Here is a 17422-nt window from a genome sequence, read left to right as displayed (position 1 = left end):
CGTGCAATCAATCACCTGTCCATCTTGATTTCAAAATACTTGCAAAGAGGACGAGTTCTTTGAATGTTTTATAAATCTTCCATTATAGTTATACAAAGTTGTGAGAGTCCGCGATTATCCAAAGTACACCTTGCTTTCTTCTTCTCCGCCTACATTTCAAGTCTTTATTGAAGCAACCACACACGTGTTTACTGTCGCACAGGGAAACCGTGATTCAAGCCAAGTACACGCCGAAACGCAGGTTGATGGATTCCAGTCCGATAAGGTTTCTTCTTCCTATATTCTTGAATATCTCCAGATTGCGTGGTCCAGCAGTTGCTTGAACGCGTTAGCCAGCTGTAGCACGTCTTTGTTGTTATTTTCAGCAATGCCACAGATTTCCAAGTAGTTGTAATCACTTGCTCAAGTTTCATCACTTTGAAAGTCAAATAAAATCACAAAACTCACTAAATCTAGTAAATCTTGTCACTTGCGCACAACAATGATCATAAATTATACTCATTTTAACGTAATTTCAATTAAATAACATTACACTTTCTCACAAAACAATAATTTATCCGTAAAAACGCGCTTTGTTTATTTTGCAAGTTAAATAATAAACTGAACCACAGAATAAGTAATAGTATGAACTGTCAAAATTGAAGCTATAGGCGGTCAAACACGTTTGCCAGCAGAAAAAGCGCGAAATCAAACTTTCTATGGGACGACAACTCATCGCGCCTACATTTTCCAAAGCCGCATGAAATCGACAGTGTAGACTCGCCTTTTTGCATAGATAATATATTTTTCTAAAGGTGCGCGTGCGCCCGTGAGTATAATGTGACGAACTCAAAAACACGCTTTAATATCCCTGGCAACACGGTGTGTGAGTATAATGCGACAAAATCAAAAACACGCTTTAATATTCCTGGCAACATACAAAATACAACTCACACAATTTAGTCGGGTATTGTTTGTTTGTAAGTAAGTTTCCAATAGATGGCATAAGTAATTAAATTTGAAAAAGGAAATACTTTATTATTCAAGTCCATAATTTGTACGTCATATCAATTTGATAATAAAAACATACAAATACAATGAGAACAATTTAATTATCAATTTAATAGCTTCAAATCACAAGTTATTCTAGACTGAATCGGAACGCTGCTTAAGTGATTTGTCTATGGCAACTCTCGCCTCTGTCAAGCTGTCAACCTGCTGTTGTATTTTCTTCTTGTTCAGTAACGACATTATTTTCTTCATAATTAGTGTTTGTGATGTTATATATTATTCAAAGTTACCTTAGTTACCGGTGTAATACTATTCAAATACCAATACATCCAGGAAACGTTGAGAACCAAACTCTGTTTACGATGTGACGTTGTTTCGTGGATGATTGAGACAACAAAATTACCCAGACGGACCAAATTTGAAATATAAAGATTATAAAGCAAAGATTGCCTCTGAGAGCGCTCTTATGGGTTTAATAATATTGCATTGCAACATTGCAGATTCTGTAGAAAACAAATGATGTGGGAATTCAGAAACATTACATGGCCAATGCTCCCCCTAGAAACTTGTACTTTTTTCGTCAAATGATGGGTGAACCTAGTGCTTTTAACTACGATCCAGTGTACAAACTGTCTTGTACAAGGATGTGTAAATGAGTCTAGCTGTAGATAATGTGCATGAAATGGATTAAATGTGGCAACTGTTGCTCAAAACAAGGTAAGATTTTACGAGTATGTTCTTGCATTTAATAAACTACTGCTATTTAAAAGCTGTTACTAGAATATCAGCTAACGGAAAGTAATTGATTTTAAATAAACCTATCTTATAATGCTTATGCCTAATGTATTGTGTCGCCTTATTTTTATTCTTTGTTCAGCAACAAACACATTTCTTTTTAAAAACTGTAAGTGAACAAAGTTAAAATCAGTATATAAAAATGACATGCGGGGTTTTGTTTTATGCTGTCTATCTAATGGAGTATTCGTGTTTCACTACACTCTTTCTATTGCAATAAGATTTACAAGCTGTTTGGTTTTTCAGCAAACTGACAATTCTAAAAAAGTGAACGCTGGTATGCACAAAGCTTCACTGAAAAGAAAATGAAATTACGCTTTGGAGACTCCTTTGCTATTTTTGATGAAACCTAACAACTGTAAAACGTAAGTATGACATTTCTGCTATTAGGCATCTACTCTCTGGTTAAATCTTACTGTATTTGAAATTTAATAAATATTGTCGTTCTAAAATTTCAATTGGAAAAGACTGAATCTTTCCTAAACTACAAGTTTCCTGAATTTGGAAGTGCAATATATTATAAAAACCATAATTATTTGATAAAGTCAGCTAAAAATAAACAGGACTTCTAGCGTGTTAAAGAAAATTTGTTAATAAATATGTAATTTCTTTGGAAAAGGATTCCGCAGTTGTTCGGTAAATTATATAAAATATGAGGGTCCAAACCTAGTTTTATCATAATTATTCTTTTATTGCAATAAATATTACTCTGTTTTAATCTCCAGCAAACAAAAATGGTTGCCGGTAGCTGCCAGTGAAACTTGAAGCAGCTATGAAGACCCTACCTGCAGTAAATAATAAACACTTTTAATGAAACTTATAAATAGGTTTTCTTAAATAAACCCTACTTTAACTAACTTTTTCACATATTCAATTCCAGTGTTCCGAGAACTGGCAAAGCTCTGCAGTAACAATTTACCTGCCTACAACCTTCATCTACAGACTGTCTCCAGTAACATGACAGGTATTTATTTCTTTACTTAAATAAAAAACTCATTATAAACTAAAAATCTCATGACTTGTGGCTGACACAAATATTTGAAAAACCTGAGCGGAGAGTTCCCGTTGGAAGAGCGGAGAGATGAAACCCTTCTTTAGCTTTACATGTCTTATTCTAATTATTTTAACTTAAGTAAACTTAATTTAGCTTATTTAAGACCTAGCTTATGGAAATATGCCCTGTAAGACAAAGATTCTCAAACTTTTTTGGATTTAGGAAGACTTCAGTACTGCCTACTTTATTTTACTTTATAAATCCAAATACTTCCATTGGATGTGTTTAAGTATATTTTATTTTGTATTGAAAATAATAACGCACCCCCGCGAATGGATGATTTTAAGAAACATTTTGATATATTGCCAGACTGAAACTGACTCTAAGGAAAAGAAAATCTAAAGCTACTTATTGTACTCTATTCTCTGAATTTTCTAATACTTGTCTATTTTATTTCAGACGACCATGGGTCCTACTACTACAGGTACTTTGAAGACTCCTGCTTGATGGCGGTATTTCAAGAATTTTGCTGAAACAATGGCTGCTCGACAGACAGAAAAAATGATCCCTGCGTTATTCTTATCTATGTGTAGGTACTATATATGCTAGCTTAAACCAACTGTATACTAATTCGACTGCAAGCAAGAAAGTACTATAATTCTAAGTCACCTATGATAATATGTCTATACTGATATGATTTTGTATGCTCGCTGCTTAGCGCGTTAAATAGATTTTCATGAAATTATTTGAGCAGCCTTGTTAAAATCTAAGAGGCCAGGCTCTAGTTGATAATAGCAATTTCTTGATAAATGTTGTGACTTAGGGTTCCGTACTGAAGAGTATGTAGATAAAAGTTCATTCGTGGTGGCATACCTACCCACACTTCTTATCATACAGTACTGTATCAGATTCTGTTACTGTTATCATAGACTATCTTAACTAACAACTATACGTAGTCCTGATATGTCAGATCAACCCGGTCAGCTCCTGGCTTGAAATGATGAGAAGTACTCAACAAAATGATTTTATTATTTATTTGATTTATTCGTATTAATGAAACAATGATCTATTACTATGTTACCTACTACTATGTTATGAAAGGCAAGCATTTATGAAATACTATGCATACCTAGTGAAAGTGAAAACCAATTCGCCTAACAATAAGAAACTGGGAACATTTTATATTAATGTTCACCCCCATTTAATTCCATCCTAACTGTCGTAAACTAAGCACTAGCTATCAAATGTAGTGTTACATTTGCGTTGCTACTTATAAGAAAGTTGGGCTTCACCCCCATTCTTTTAGACCACTGTAATTTTGAAGTGTTTTCTTCCCCGCCGCTCATCATCAGTTCATTACACTTCCTACTTGTGGCTAATACAATAAGATTCACCCCCTCATAATTTAAACTAAAATACTCTTACATGATATGACTTAGGTATAAGCTATCCTGCCTTATCTTATCTTAAATGTTAACCTACAAATAAATTTCCTATTTATGCTTAAAATAAGTCAATTCTTATTCAACTAATGTATGTTCTTTTTATTTCTCAGATACAAGATACACTAGCAGTTAGAAAATGAAGAATGTTCTTAAAAGTCCCTGACAAGACTGAATGTTGAAAGAAAGGCACCTTCTAGACAGCAGTATTTCTAAGAACACTACCCAGAACCAAGACTGAAAACCGAAGAAATGTATTTAAGGCCTTAATTATTAAATAATGAAGTAAAATTTTGTCTTATTAGTTACAAGGCAAAGCAAATATTTTTCTTAAGAATCCAAAAATAGCGTACCCACTCCGCTTTCACTTGCAACAAAATGTAGCCTGAAAGGCTACTTTCTATTATTTATTTTAGATACCTTGGTATCCAAAATGTACCCTAAGAAAGGTATACTTTAGATCCCATGGTCACTGCACCAAAATGTGCCCCATGGTACACTTTACATACTGGTCACGGCATTCAAAATGTCACTCTCCACCCTCATAACTATATAAATAAATATATAAATACATAATTCCCTAATTACAGTAATAATTGGCCACGTGATCGTCTAGTCTAGTAGTTAGGACCCCTCTGAAGTGAACCGAGATACCCTAGATTCTTTAATGAGTAACAGCTATATTTTGGACTCCAATATTATTTTACTTTACCTAGATTGTAAGAAGATAATTATGGTACTGAAGATATGTTTTATTATGATATTAAAGAATAATCTGAAGGGTATTTTAATTGAGTCTCAGACACAGTATATTGAACAAATTTCAAGGCAAGATATTATTGTTATTGTTAAATATTCGAATGGTATGAATATAATATGAATTTAAAAATGTTTTTGGTAAAATCCTGCTACGCCTATTAAGCTCCCGGGGTACTATAGAGGCAGCACTCCTGAGGTAAGCTCATTTACTCCCTAGCATTTTAAGGATAATTATATTTAACTATCATCTTCTAAACGACGTGTGATTTACTCACACATACTGCCTCCATATTTCGATGCAGGTCTGGGAGCTCTTAGTCCGATAACAATATCAATCGGATCACCTACCCTACCTATAGCCAGACGGGCTTTGACCAGCACTCCGGAACCTATGCGCACCTAGATGACGATGGAAAGAAGTGCCAAAGTATCCATCAGTCATCAAAATTACTTATCTTTTTTATATTCAAAAGCTAGGGATACTAATCCCAGTCCCATTCCCCAGAACTGATAATATAGTCAGAATTCCTAGTTCTCTAGATGTATAAACAAAGTACCGAGTTTATTTGCAAATTATTATGTTTATTGAAACTGAAATATCAAGATGAGCATTATTTCACTCAACTTTTCCCATTGAACTACTCTTGTCTTGCCAAAAGGGGTCCCTAAAACAGAACTAATCTTCGATCCGTCCATCTCAGACCAGCCTGTACTCCTAAACCCAGCTTGATATTTAAGTATTGATCATGAAAACCTGATTGAACCACTCAGTACCTCGTCCCCACACCAGAAAACCAGAAATATAAATAGAAGTTTCATAAAACAAGATCCCCATATAAATTAGAAAATAGGAAGATTTAGACAGTAGAACCTTCACCTTTTAAACACACATATTTTAGGATAAAGAAACCATATTTTTAAACCCTTAAAGATAAATATATTATTATTATATCAACCATATCAATTTTATAAACTAGAACTAAAAGAACCCTAAAAAAAACAACAAATGAGTGTGTGATTCTACCCTAACTCTAACCACTGTCCCTAATCTAGTATAACCAAAGCACAGTTCATTCTTACCATTGACCTGGTACTTTGGAATATACGCAAGTGTAGTCCCTACGAGAAGCTGTAATCATTCAGCGAGCGATTCTGAGAATTTCAACCTATAGGCTCGAGTTATTGCCCCCCCCCCCGAGGCATTTGGTACAAAGACCGGGTGGCAACTCGGGTAGGACGACCCTATTGTGTCTAAGAATGGTATAAATAAATATATTTAATATACGAGGTCCCCGAATACTGTAGGTTTCAAATGGGCCCGGATTACTCCAGATGATTCACACGTGAAATCTCCCATTTTACTAGCTACAGCTGGACATCGGTAGACCAAGGAGGGAGAGATATTTGGCTTTCTATGTAGGTAAAAAGATAAGCCCCAAGACAACCCTCATCTTGGTAAATAGGAAAAACCTCCTTCCATCCGTCGTTTGTCACCGTTAGGATAACAGATGAAAGGCTAGACAAACTGTCTGTCTAGACACTGATTTGGTTTCGAAATATATAAAAATAGTCTAGGAGTTTTCGGGTACAATTTTGAAACAATTATCCTTAATTATTCAATAATAATGCCATATAATAGACTTTATATTTAAAACAAATAACTAAACTGAATCTAATTGATTTCTATGTCAAGAAGGCCCAAAATGATAGTGAAATACTCAGTACAGATGCATTAAATTCCAACGTTACGAAGTATTGACCCCGCACTGTCCGAACAATAACACATCTTCTAACTCTAGCCTTCCGAAAACATTCGTCCCCGAAAGCCAACGATAGATAACCAGAGTATTCACTAGACTCTAAACCTTCGTTACAAAACTCCTATTAAAAATTAATAGCAAAGTGAAAATACTCCGCTCGAATAATACCCAAGCTTAAACATTATGAAAACAAAACATTGCTTCCACAATGCCAAACAAAGATACGAATTCCAAATATTAACTCTATGAGACAAAGACATAGTCTTTTCCTCGATAAAGCCAAACACTTAGAAAAATGAACAGAGTTTTTCCACTCACCAGTAATTTTGACGCACTTTATGAAAACCAAAGTCAGGTGTCGGTCCGGATGCTGAAGATAAACTAAACTTGTGACCGCTCCTCTCAGCCCTTTTATATGATTTGTTGCTAACTCAGACACGCTAGTTCAGACAAAACATCTGTGCTGCACCTGCCCACTTGAGACATCTCTTCCAAGAATCATGTCCGAAGTACGAGCGCACCTGCGCGCCACCCCTAGTTGAGACAGAACACCTGCCTACCTCAGACATTTCTTCCAAGAATCATGTCCGAGTTACGAACGCACCTGCGCCTCCACCCTTAGTTCAGTCACATTCACCTTGAAAATGATACCTATCTTCAACGAATTATCTACAAAAATCAACCTTACATCTTTTACTTAAGAATTATTTTGGCTCGACGAAGTAGCTCAGACACGCTCTGTAATTGAGACATTTGATACCTCAGAACCAAAGGTCGTAACGACACATTATCTGTGTAGCCCTTGTGCCTCACACGTAAGATTTATTTTTGATTGATGTCACTTCCTAGAGCCATCTATGGATTTCTTACGCAACTACTTGAACGTTAGGTGTCTCGTTGATAACGCTCCGTCGGTCAATACATAACTTGTTATGAACTTAATTCCCTCCACTGCCCACAGATGGCGTTGTTATCAAACGTTTTAACTTAATATTTATATTGAAGTATGAGTAAAATCTAATTCAATTTCATAATTAAGGCTTTTTATTACTTAAATGTTTTATATTTATAGATAGGGCTTACGGCTAGTTACATCAGCTATCAGCTGGTAAACGGAAGCAAGGTGGGCAGCACCTACGTTACAAGGATGTGCTTAAGCGCCACCTAACTGCCTGCGGTATACCACCTGACAAATGGGAGGAGCTTGCTTCTCAGCGGCCAGAATGGCGTTCCCGCGTTAAGATGAGCGTAAAGAACTTTGAAGACGCTCGTCTCATTGACCTTGATGCGAAACGTCAGATACGTAAATCCCGGCCGAAACCCTCCTATAATTATACTTACAATAATTACTGTCCCACCTGCGATAGAGTTTTTAAAAGTAAGTTCGGCTTTGCCAGCCATATCAGAGCTCACGCTCGTAATTAGCTAGGGTCGCCGTTGCCGATTACGGCATGGATAACTATATATATAATATCTCTCGCCCTCTTTGCCACTTTTGCCGCTGACTATATCTTCCTACCTATTTTCAGGTTTCCTCAGATGCTTTTCTTCACCTCCTCTAACCTATCACGCAAATACTTTTCAACTCCGAGATCAATTTGGATATCAGATTAAAATATATGTTGTACCTTTACGTAATATAGGTAGCTACTTTGCTGGAGTAGGTAGTGTTCCGTAAGGTGCCTATGGATGATGCTACGAACTTTCTCCACTAACACGAGCAAAAACCTAAAGAATGAGGTCGTCGCAACGCAACACAGGTCTATTTCACGGTTTTTTGCGTGCTTTGGGTAAATCACGATTACAGTTTATTAAAATAAGCATATATATTGGACATGACTAAAAAAGCGCTGGTGGTCTAGCGGTAAGAGCGTGCGACTTTCAATCCGGAGGTCGCGGGTTCAAACCCCGGCTCGTACCAATGAGTTTTTCGGAACTTATGTACGAAATATCATTTGATATTTGCCAGTCGTTTTTCGGTGAAGGAAAACATCGTGAGGAAACCGGACTACTCCCAATTAGGCCTAGTTTCCCGTCTGAGTTGGAAGGTCAGATGGCAGTCGCTTTCGTAAAAACTAATGCCTACGTCAAATCATGGGATTAGTTGTCAAGCGGACCCCAGGCTCCCATGAGCCGTGGCAAAAAATGCCGGGATAACGCGAGGAAGAAGAAGAAGATATTAGTCATGACTGACTCACCAGTCGTCTCCACGCTATGTATCAGCAAGTCATGGGCAACGATCTGCCCCCACTGCATGTTCATGAAGGAGAACACGCGACTGTTGACCGGGTGGTCCGCGAACAGCCGAGTGGACAACACCCGGGCACTTGGCAGCTGGGCGCCGCTCTTGGCAACCGGCATGGCGTAGATACCTGTACATAACGAAGTTTTTATGGCTCCTCTACACGATGGGCCAACGCCGACCACTCCAAGGGACGCAGCCATGCGGTAGAATGAGATAGCAATATCTTTTGCTCCCTCTAACGCATAAATGCGTCCCTTGGAGTGGCCGGCGTTGGCCCATCGTGTAGAGGGGCCATTAGATTCATGTTGAAAAGGGCGCTATCGAGAAACGAGGCGATCAATGGACGCGATGGAAGTTCTTGTAGTGCGTAAACTCTGTCTTTAGGTGGACAAAACACCCAAACGTACATTACAATTAAAATTCCTATACCTAATGCAGTCGCAGCTCGATTCTTGGTATTTATTCTAAGCACGCACTTCATAAGTACCTACGCCCGGATGGGCTAGTTTCTCGAGATCAAAACCTCTCTGTTTAAAATTGTAGAGGACTATCAAGATTGTTGAATTTAATTGAAGTTCATAGTAACATTTTGATCTGACATATCCCCTAATTCTTAACAAAATATATAAAAAGTAAGTAGGAAATAGTATGATTTGAAAAAAAAAATTCTGTAAATTATTTTATAGCTTTTATCTAAATATCACTACAAAAATAGGCGTTATTGTATGATCTGTAGGATATCTTACACATCAATTTAACATGGAGGCAATAGCATATTGATTTTTTTGTAAATAAATTGGGTTATGTAAAAAAGAGTCTACAAAACACTCGGCTCTCTAACAAGTTAAAAAGGACTCGAGCTTCGATTTCATTATAGAGTCTGAAAAACTCTGAAAATCTTGATGCAGACTCAAAGGATAGGTCAAGGATTTAACCAACAATATAACACTATCAGTGATAACCGCCCAGGGAAAGTTTACTTACCATCAGCATACCACGGAGGGGCCACCCTCGTGAATGGAGAAGCTTTCTTCCCCCAATACGGACGCACGAGGTTGTTGCAGCTGCCGTCTATGGTCCTGGTAATAGATCAATAAAACCGTTTCACTAGTGTTGGGTAGGACACAGATTTAAAATAAAATGAGTTTATACGAGTACCTAACAAAGAGATAGTACATACTACTTCAAAATTAAATGAGTTGGGCTACAAATCAAGCGGTCTCAATAATATTGCTTCGAGATTTGATGATATCACTGGCAATGGATGCGCGTTATACCTACGAAATGCGCGCGAGCAGATAAAAAACTCCTCTTTCGCATTTCAACCCTTCAATACAATTACCGCTTTACCTGTATTTCGAATTTGTGCAGCTAAGTTGGACCGGCTTGCAGTAGCGCGGGTCGTGGATCTTGATGACCTGGTGCTCGAGGAATGCCATGAAGGTGTTCGGGGTGACGTTGCAACTGCGGAAAATACAGCAGTTAATGATGGCAAGCAGCTGTAATTAACTTTATGGGCGTCGAAAAGATCGGCGTGTATACGAAGCGGAAAAACGAGACTAAGAATTGTATTAACTGGGAGGCGGCAATCTCAACAGATCAGCAATGGTTACAGTTCAGAGTTAGATCAGTTGGGGCAACTGCTTTCACAGGGTAACAGTAACTACTCTAGGCTTTAACTAGCTCCTAAGTACAAACGAGCAGGGCCGACCTCAACTATCTAACGATGAACTAGCGGGACTCAGTGGCATTCACAAAACTCGATTTCCACTGGCTTGTCTATTCAGAGATTCGTAGTTGATCAAATAATGTAGTTTAAAGTCGGGTCGTTCAGTGACAGATCCAGGCGGTTTTGTATTTGGTTGGTTAACTACCCGAAAATGTACAAATGATTTGTTTACTTTTATTTAAATACCTAAGGATAGTATAGCGTTATCCAGCATTTTGCCACGACGCACTTGGAGAGCCCTGAGCCCGCTTGACAGTTTTAAAGACCATGCACTATTTGTAACAGAAAAAAAACTCACGAAGAGCAAACTTTAAGCTGCAGCAACTTGGTTGCCGTCAGGATTTCATGGGACAGTTCAGCAGCAGCTTTCGCCTCCGCGTTCTGCTTCCCCGTGAAGAAATGCAGCATGGCAGGCGTGCAGCCTGACAGGTTTATGCCGTTCTTAACCAATTCGTTGCCCCGGCGGGCTGAGGCGCGGGACAGTTCGCGGCCGCAGCGGAGGGATTCGGCTACCATTTGGGAGGTGATTGAGCCTTGTTCGTCTGAAAGTGCGAGAGTTTGGATTAGATAATATCAGCGCCATATAAGATTGAAACGACACGAAAACTTGCTGATATTTTGCATGTTGGGAAATTCGATGGGGATTCTCTTTGCCGCCATAGCATAGCAATCAGACCAACTTGTACATATAGGTACAATAAGCTAGTGGTTCTGTGTGATGTAAAAAACATTTTTCAAACCTGAATTGTTTTTTTTTCATACTCTCGGATTCATAATGGATTAATTAATTATTGAACCTGTTCACAATATGTAGAGGTTATACCGTAAAAAGTCTGCAGCGATTTTGATAGCCCACGCAGTGCAAGTGTCATTTTAAACGTCAAACTTCTATGAAATTATGACCTAACACTTCCACTGCGTGGGCTATCAAATCTGCTGCAGACTTTTATTGGTGCGACTATAATAGATTGGGTGGAGAAGTGCAACCTGTATCTAGAGCAGACCAGCCTTACATAGGTACGAAAGCATTATTGCCCAAGTTGAAACGGAGATGTTTCTCTAGACAGGACCAGGTTATGGAGACCTGGCCGTGTAGCCAAGATGCCAATCGCGTACGCTCCGTAGCGATCGAATCGCAACTGTCACTGTCACACTAATAAGGAAGAGCGATAAAGAGACATAATGCTTTTCGTTGTCGAAGCGATAGCTATTGTAACCTTGGCTAGGCCGGCTGAGAGACGTTCGCTACTACAAATTATCATATCTCACATTATTTCTCAATTTACATTCGACCCATTGTTAATTCACGTAAAACTATTAAATTGGTATTACTAATTATGTTTTATCAATATCTAGACACGATGTAACAGAGCTCTCCGCAAACGGTCATATCTCAAATTGTTTCCCAAGCAACACTCGTCTTTTGGTCTATTAACAATAAGGCATATTTCCGCGCACGTATGAACAGCGGCAACGTCACGTGCGCAAACGCACGTGTTATTGACTGTGAGCTGTTGGGTAATAGTGGTTCGTAGGCACAAGTGTACAGGTGCTACAAGGGTAGATAAGGTACGATTTTCTAGAAAATTTGGAAATAAATTAAATAGAATGAGTTGCTGGAAACTTAATCAAGGTTGCCTAACATGCCCAACGTTCACTGCGTTATTTTTTTATTCTTTTTAGGGTTCCGTAATAAAATGGTTAAAAAGGAATTATTGAATAATTTTACGGTTTAGACTCACTTGTTGTTGTTGTTGTTGTTGTTGTGTAATTATTCAATGTTAGTATGTCTCACAACAGTTTAAATTTGAAAAAAGGAATCCTTAATGGTGCCACTTTGCCTATTTATGTGTTTTTTAATAGATAGTTTTTTTAGCATTAAGTATCCATTTTTAGAACTCCTTTAGGAACCTTTATAGTGTCGTCATGTCCGTCCGACTGTCCATCCGTGGCTAAGCTCAGTGATAGTTAAGAAAGCTGCATTTTGGTATAGGTAGGTATTCTACCTACATACGAGTAGGTATAGGTATACTCCTATCAATCACATCGACAAAATATTTAAATTTAAACGTTAGAAGTGGATTCACACGTAAAGAGGGTAAAATTAATATTAGTGTAGCTGTATATCTGTCGTTGGATAAGGTCTTTCAAATAGGATATAGGGGTGTTTATAAGCGATTTTTCGTTAAAATGGAAACTTTCGGATATATTACCTATAGAAAAGACGTCTCCTCTAACTTTCGGTCGGTGATATACACCAAAATTTGTCAAAATTATTTTAAATAATGTTAATAGCCACAGAGCAAAATGGAGACTGTTTGTATGGAAAGGCGACTTCGGCTGTTTTCGTCTTAAGTCGATGTATTAATTAAAATTAAAATAGGTATTACTTTGCTGGTATTAATCTGCGAAAAGATAACGTGCTAGTCAATCAGTGCTAACCCGTTATATGTACTTACTTGCGTATTTATACACTTTTAAAATTCATGGTTGCTGGTAAGCTTTATAGGTAACTCCGGTCTTTGTCTTTATTTATTTATTTAGGAAATCCATATTAATTAAAACCAAAATATTACTTTGCTATTCCGCGAAAAGATAACGTCCTCGTCATTCAGTGCTAACCCGTTATATGTACTTACCTACTTGCGAGTAAGTACTTATAAAATTTTACACTTTTAAAATTGAAGGTTTTTGGTGAGCTTTATAGGTAGGTAACTCCAGTCTTGCCCCCTTATTCATAAACGCGCTACAAGCCTCAATTAGCTAATAATCGTAGGTATGTCTTTATCTGTCATTTTGACTTATGTATTTGTGAGAAAGGGATAAAACATAATTTAACTAAATCAGGCCCGTAAAGCTTTATGAATAAGGGGTTTAGTCGTTAATTTATTTTAAGTTATTAGCTGATCTGATAGTTTTAGATGTTTTGTTAGTGAACTTGGCTTTCTTTCTCGCACTTAAAAAACCGGCCAAGTGCGAGTCGGACTCGCGTTCCAAGGGTTCCGTACATACACAATTTTTTTAAATGTATTTTTTTATGTGAAACGTGAGTGAAATCTCTTTAAAAAATCCGTAGGGGTCGGATCAAAAACTAAGTAATTAAGTCCGACTCATGCTTGACTGTACATTTCTAATAGGTTTTCCTGTCATCTATAGGTATTGTATTTTTTTCAAAATTTTAGACCCAGTAGTTTCGGAGATAAAGGAGGGGAATGGTCATTTTTTGCCTATTCTCTTGAATTACTTCTAAACTGTTTATTCGAAAATTATAATAAAAATATATTTGAGATCCTTACAATAAGCTGCTGAAACAAGAGTTCGAGTAGTGTCCATCATTATATATTATATATTATGAGTATGTATGAAATATGTAGTAGTATATTAATTATATACGTGGACCTTGTCACTAAGATTTTATCGTTAGATGGTGGCAAGGCAGAAATACCTTTCGCTTCCGATGCGTTGTCGGCCTGGGAGGCTCTCAACCCGGGTGCGTCAGTGCCTGAACAACCGTTCCGTCAGCGCTTGTGGGACGAGGTCGGGATTAAGCGTTTGTTCGACTGCCTTTTAGGCAAAGCTTCTGGTGCGGAAAGAGCCAGACTGAACGCGGCTTCGGCGCTAGAATCTGGGGCTTGGCTGCACGCCCTTCCCTCCCCGAACTTAGGCACCCTGCTCGACGAGGACTCGTTGCGGGTGGCCGTTGCTCTTCGTCTGGGCTGCGATGTTTGTCAACCACATCTATGCATCTGCGGGTCCATGGTGGAGAGTAACGGGCACCACGCTTTGAGCTGTTGCCGATGCGCGGGGAGGTTCCCACGCCACCACGCGTTGAACGACATTGTTCGAAGGGCGCTGGTTTCAGCCAATGTCCCGTGTGTGCTGGAGCCGCCGGGCCTCAGTCGGTCAGATGGCAAAAGGCCGGACGGTTTGACTCTGGTGCCGTGGGAGAAAGGAAAGTGCCTTTTGTGGGACGCCACCTGCGTCAGCACATTTGCCGCCACGCACCTTGGCCGCACTGTGAGGTCGGCAGGTGCAGCCGCTGAGCAGGCGGCGTCCCTTAAGAGGGACAAGTACTCGGGGTTAACGAACTACTTGTTCGTTCCCTTGGCTGTGGAGACATCGGGGTGTTGGTGCGCGGAGGCGAAAACCTTTCTCGGGGAGCTGGGGCGTCGCCTGCGGCAGAGGGGTCTCGACCCCCGCTCCGGGTTGTTCCTGGCGCAGAGGTTGTCCATCGCGGTTCAACGCGGTAACGCGGCAAGTGTGATGGGCACCTTTGCGCCGGGGGCGATGCGGGGTGGGTTGTTTGAATAGTTTTTTAGGTTAGTTTAAGTTTAGGTTTAGATGTAATTTATAGTTTTAGATTTAGAAAAAAAAAAAAAAAAAAAATTATATATTCTAGTATATTTATTTGTGTATTCTATATGTAGTTTATCAGAATTATTAGTTGTTCGTTGTTCAGTTGTTTTCCAATGTTCTAATAAAATGCCTCTGTTCTCCTTGCACCATTTTTACATGTCTCTGTTTGGCCCGATGGTTGACTGGTAGAGAATGCCATTAGGCATTAAGTTCGCCATTTGTACATTATTTTTAAGTTTTGTGCAATAAAGTTTAAATAAATAAATAAGCTCTTTCATTTGATATATTATAACATGATATAGTTTGAAAAACTCTCATTTACCCCCCAAAAGTGGCCCCCATGTTTAAAATTCATTCGTTTATGTTACATGTCCGTATTTGGGTCACAAACTTACATATGTGTACCAAATTTCAACTTAATTGGTCCAGTAGTTCCGGAGAAAATCGGCTGTGACAGACGGACAGACAGACAGACGCACGAGTGATCCTATAAGGGTTCCGTTTTTTCCTTTTAAGGTACGGAACCCTAAAAATCTAAAATTTGTATGACGGTTGAAGGTATCTACATTTGTATCTAGGATTAGAATGAACAAACTGACAGGTGTAGGCAAATATTTTAAGAGATAACCGCGTTATCATGTAAATCTTATATTTTTATGACTTTAAACTTACTTTTAATTACTTGGCTAATTAATAAGGCATCTTTTAAATTCTGCACACCAGAATAAATATAAAATAAGAAAAAAGTAAAATAAATCGATTGATTTACCGTGTTAATCAGTAGTAATAAGTTTTTCTTAGTTTAAAAATAGTACTTACTCATAGAATGCGTTTTAAACAAATCCGTAAATTCCGACCCAATTTTGTCCAATACGGGGCACAGGTCAGGACGCCAGTCGTTCGCCAGCGGCCCCCACCCTGTATAATAACACCCATTTGCACCACTTATCACTAAACAAGCAATTACACTAATAAAAACACTCCCGCAATCACCAAAAAGGTTTTTCGTATTCATATTTGGCATAACGAGCGAGTTCCTTCGTTTAAAAAAAATAGGTCGCGCGCATTATTTAATTGCTAATGGATTTGAAAATGGAACGTCACTTTTTTAATTTTATTTTAGGCCAGTGTTTTAGACTGATGTCTTTATGTTTACACTAATCAAATTAAAATAATGGTTTTGTATCGAGTTAGTGCCATTTACAGGTTGTAATCAAGTCACGTATGTTTCGTAAGTCATTTGCTGGGGGATAGGACATTTCCTCATATCCTTTACACCATATTTGCTCAACAGCATTATATCTCATTTATCATTTATGTTACAAAATTATTATCGGCCAATTTAGTCTTATGATATTTGATTACTTTTCTTATTTTACCATATTACTTGGTAATTAACATTTATTTTGTGATTCAGATCATGTAAATGCATCAATTTGATTATGATTCATTCACAATAAACACCTTAAAAATGTTTCATCATAGATATGATAAGAAATATGTGACAATCAGATAAGTAGGCACATACCTGTCTTTATATCTCTCTAATCTTATTAACAATGGGATCTCTTTAATTAATGATTAGTAGAAATACGGTAGGTGTGTTATGAAAATCAACTCATGTAAATGTAGGTGTACCAGTTGAAATTTTGTAGTGTGTATTTTTACATTCTTTGGAAGCGCTGGTGGCCTAGCGGTCAGAGCGTGCGACTTGCAATCTGGAGGTCGCGGGTTCAAACCCCGGCTCGTACCAATGAGTTTTTCGGAACTTATGTACGAAATATCATTTGATATTTACCAGTCGCTTTTCGGTGAAGGAAAACATCGTGAGGAAACCGGACTAATCCCAATAAGGCCTAGTTTACCCTCTGGGTTGGAAGGTCAGATGGCAGTCGCTTTCGTAAAAACTAGTGCCTACGTCAAATCATGGGATTAGTTGTCAAGCGGACCCCAGGCTCTCATGAGCCGTGGCTAAATGCCGGGATAACGCGAGGAAGAAGGAAGAAGATTTTTACATTCTTTCAATGAAATTAGCGGTCTAAGCAATAAGTATTGAGATTAGGTAATGATTTACTTAAAAAGAGGTACAGTCAACGTTAAAAATATGGGTGTAGACAACTTACTCAAAAATATGTCCCATAGTTCTTAATTCAATGACATAAGAGTTATGGGACATATTTTTGAAATGATTTGTACACCCATATTTTTACCGTTGACTGTACCATCACTATATGTACAATGTAAACTACTGATTATTGAATTAATCATTTTTAATTTTAAGTGATTACATTTTTTAAAAGGTGTGAGTTGCTTTCTGCCATGTGGTAAGGATAAAGGAAGGCTATGAAAAAA

The 17422-nt window shown here is 38.1% G+C and overlaps 1 protein-coding gene and 1 long non-coding RNA gene across 2 annotated transcripts in view; one reads left to right on the top strand and one right to left on the bottom strand.

Moving 5' to 3' along the window:
* Nucleotides 1-16330, bottom strand: part of LOC134674244 (peroxidase-like) — a 31366-nt gene extending 15036 nt beyond the window's left edge. The window contains exons 1-5 of the mRNA XM_063532310.1: nt 15890-16330; nt 11013-11256; nt 10336-10449; nt 9970-10064; nt 8939-9112 (exon numbers count right to left, since the gene is read on the bottom strand). Of these exons, the coding sequence (XP_063388380.1) occupies nt 8939-9112; nt 9970-10064; nt 10336-10449; nt 11013-11256; nt 15890-16094 (832 nt within the window). The 5' untranslated portion in view covers nt 16095-16330. The remainder of the gene's footprint in view (nt 1-8938; nt 9113-9969; nt 10065-10335; nt 10450-11012; nt 11257-15889) is intronic.
* Nucleotides 2648-4615, top strand: LOC134674321 (uncharacterized). Its single transcript, XR_010099597.1, has 3 exons — nt 2648-2749; nt 3239-3368; nt 4335-4615. It is a non-coding gene; the product is annotated as an uncharacterized LOC134674321 (long non-coding RNA).
* Nucleotides 16331-17422: the final 1092 nt, after the last annotated feature.

The sequence above is a fragment of the Cydia fagiglandana genome, chromosome 2, assembly GCF_963556715.1.
Source record: "Cydia fagiglandana chromosome 2, ilCydFagi1.1, whole genome shotgun sequence".
Lineage (NCBI taxonomy): Eukaryota > Metazoa > Arthropoda > Insecta > Lepidoptera > Tortricidae > Cydia > Cydia fagiglandana.
The sequence above is the reverse complement of the archived record's forward strand: the minus strand, read 5'-3'. Positions and strand labels throughout refer to the sequence as shown.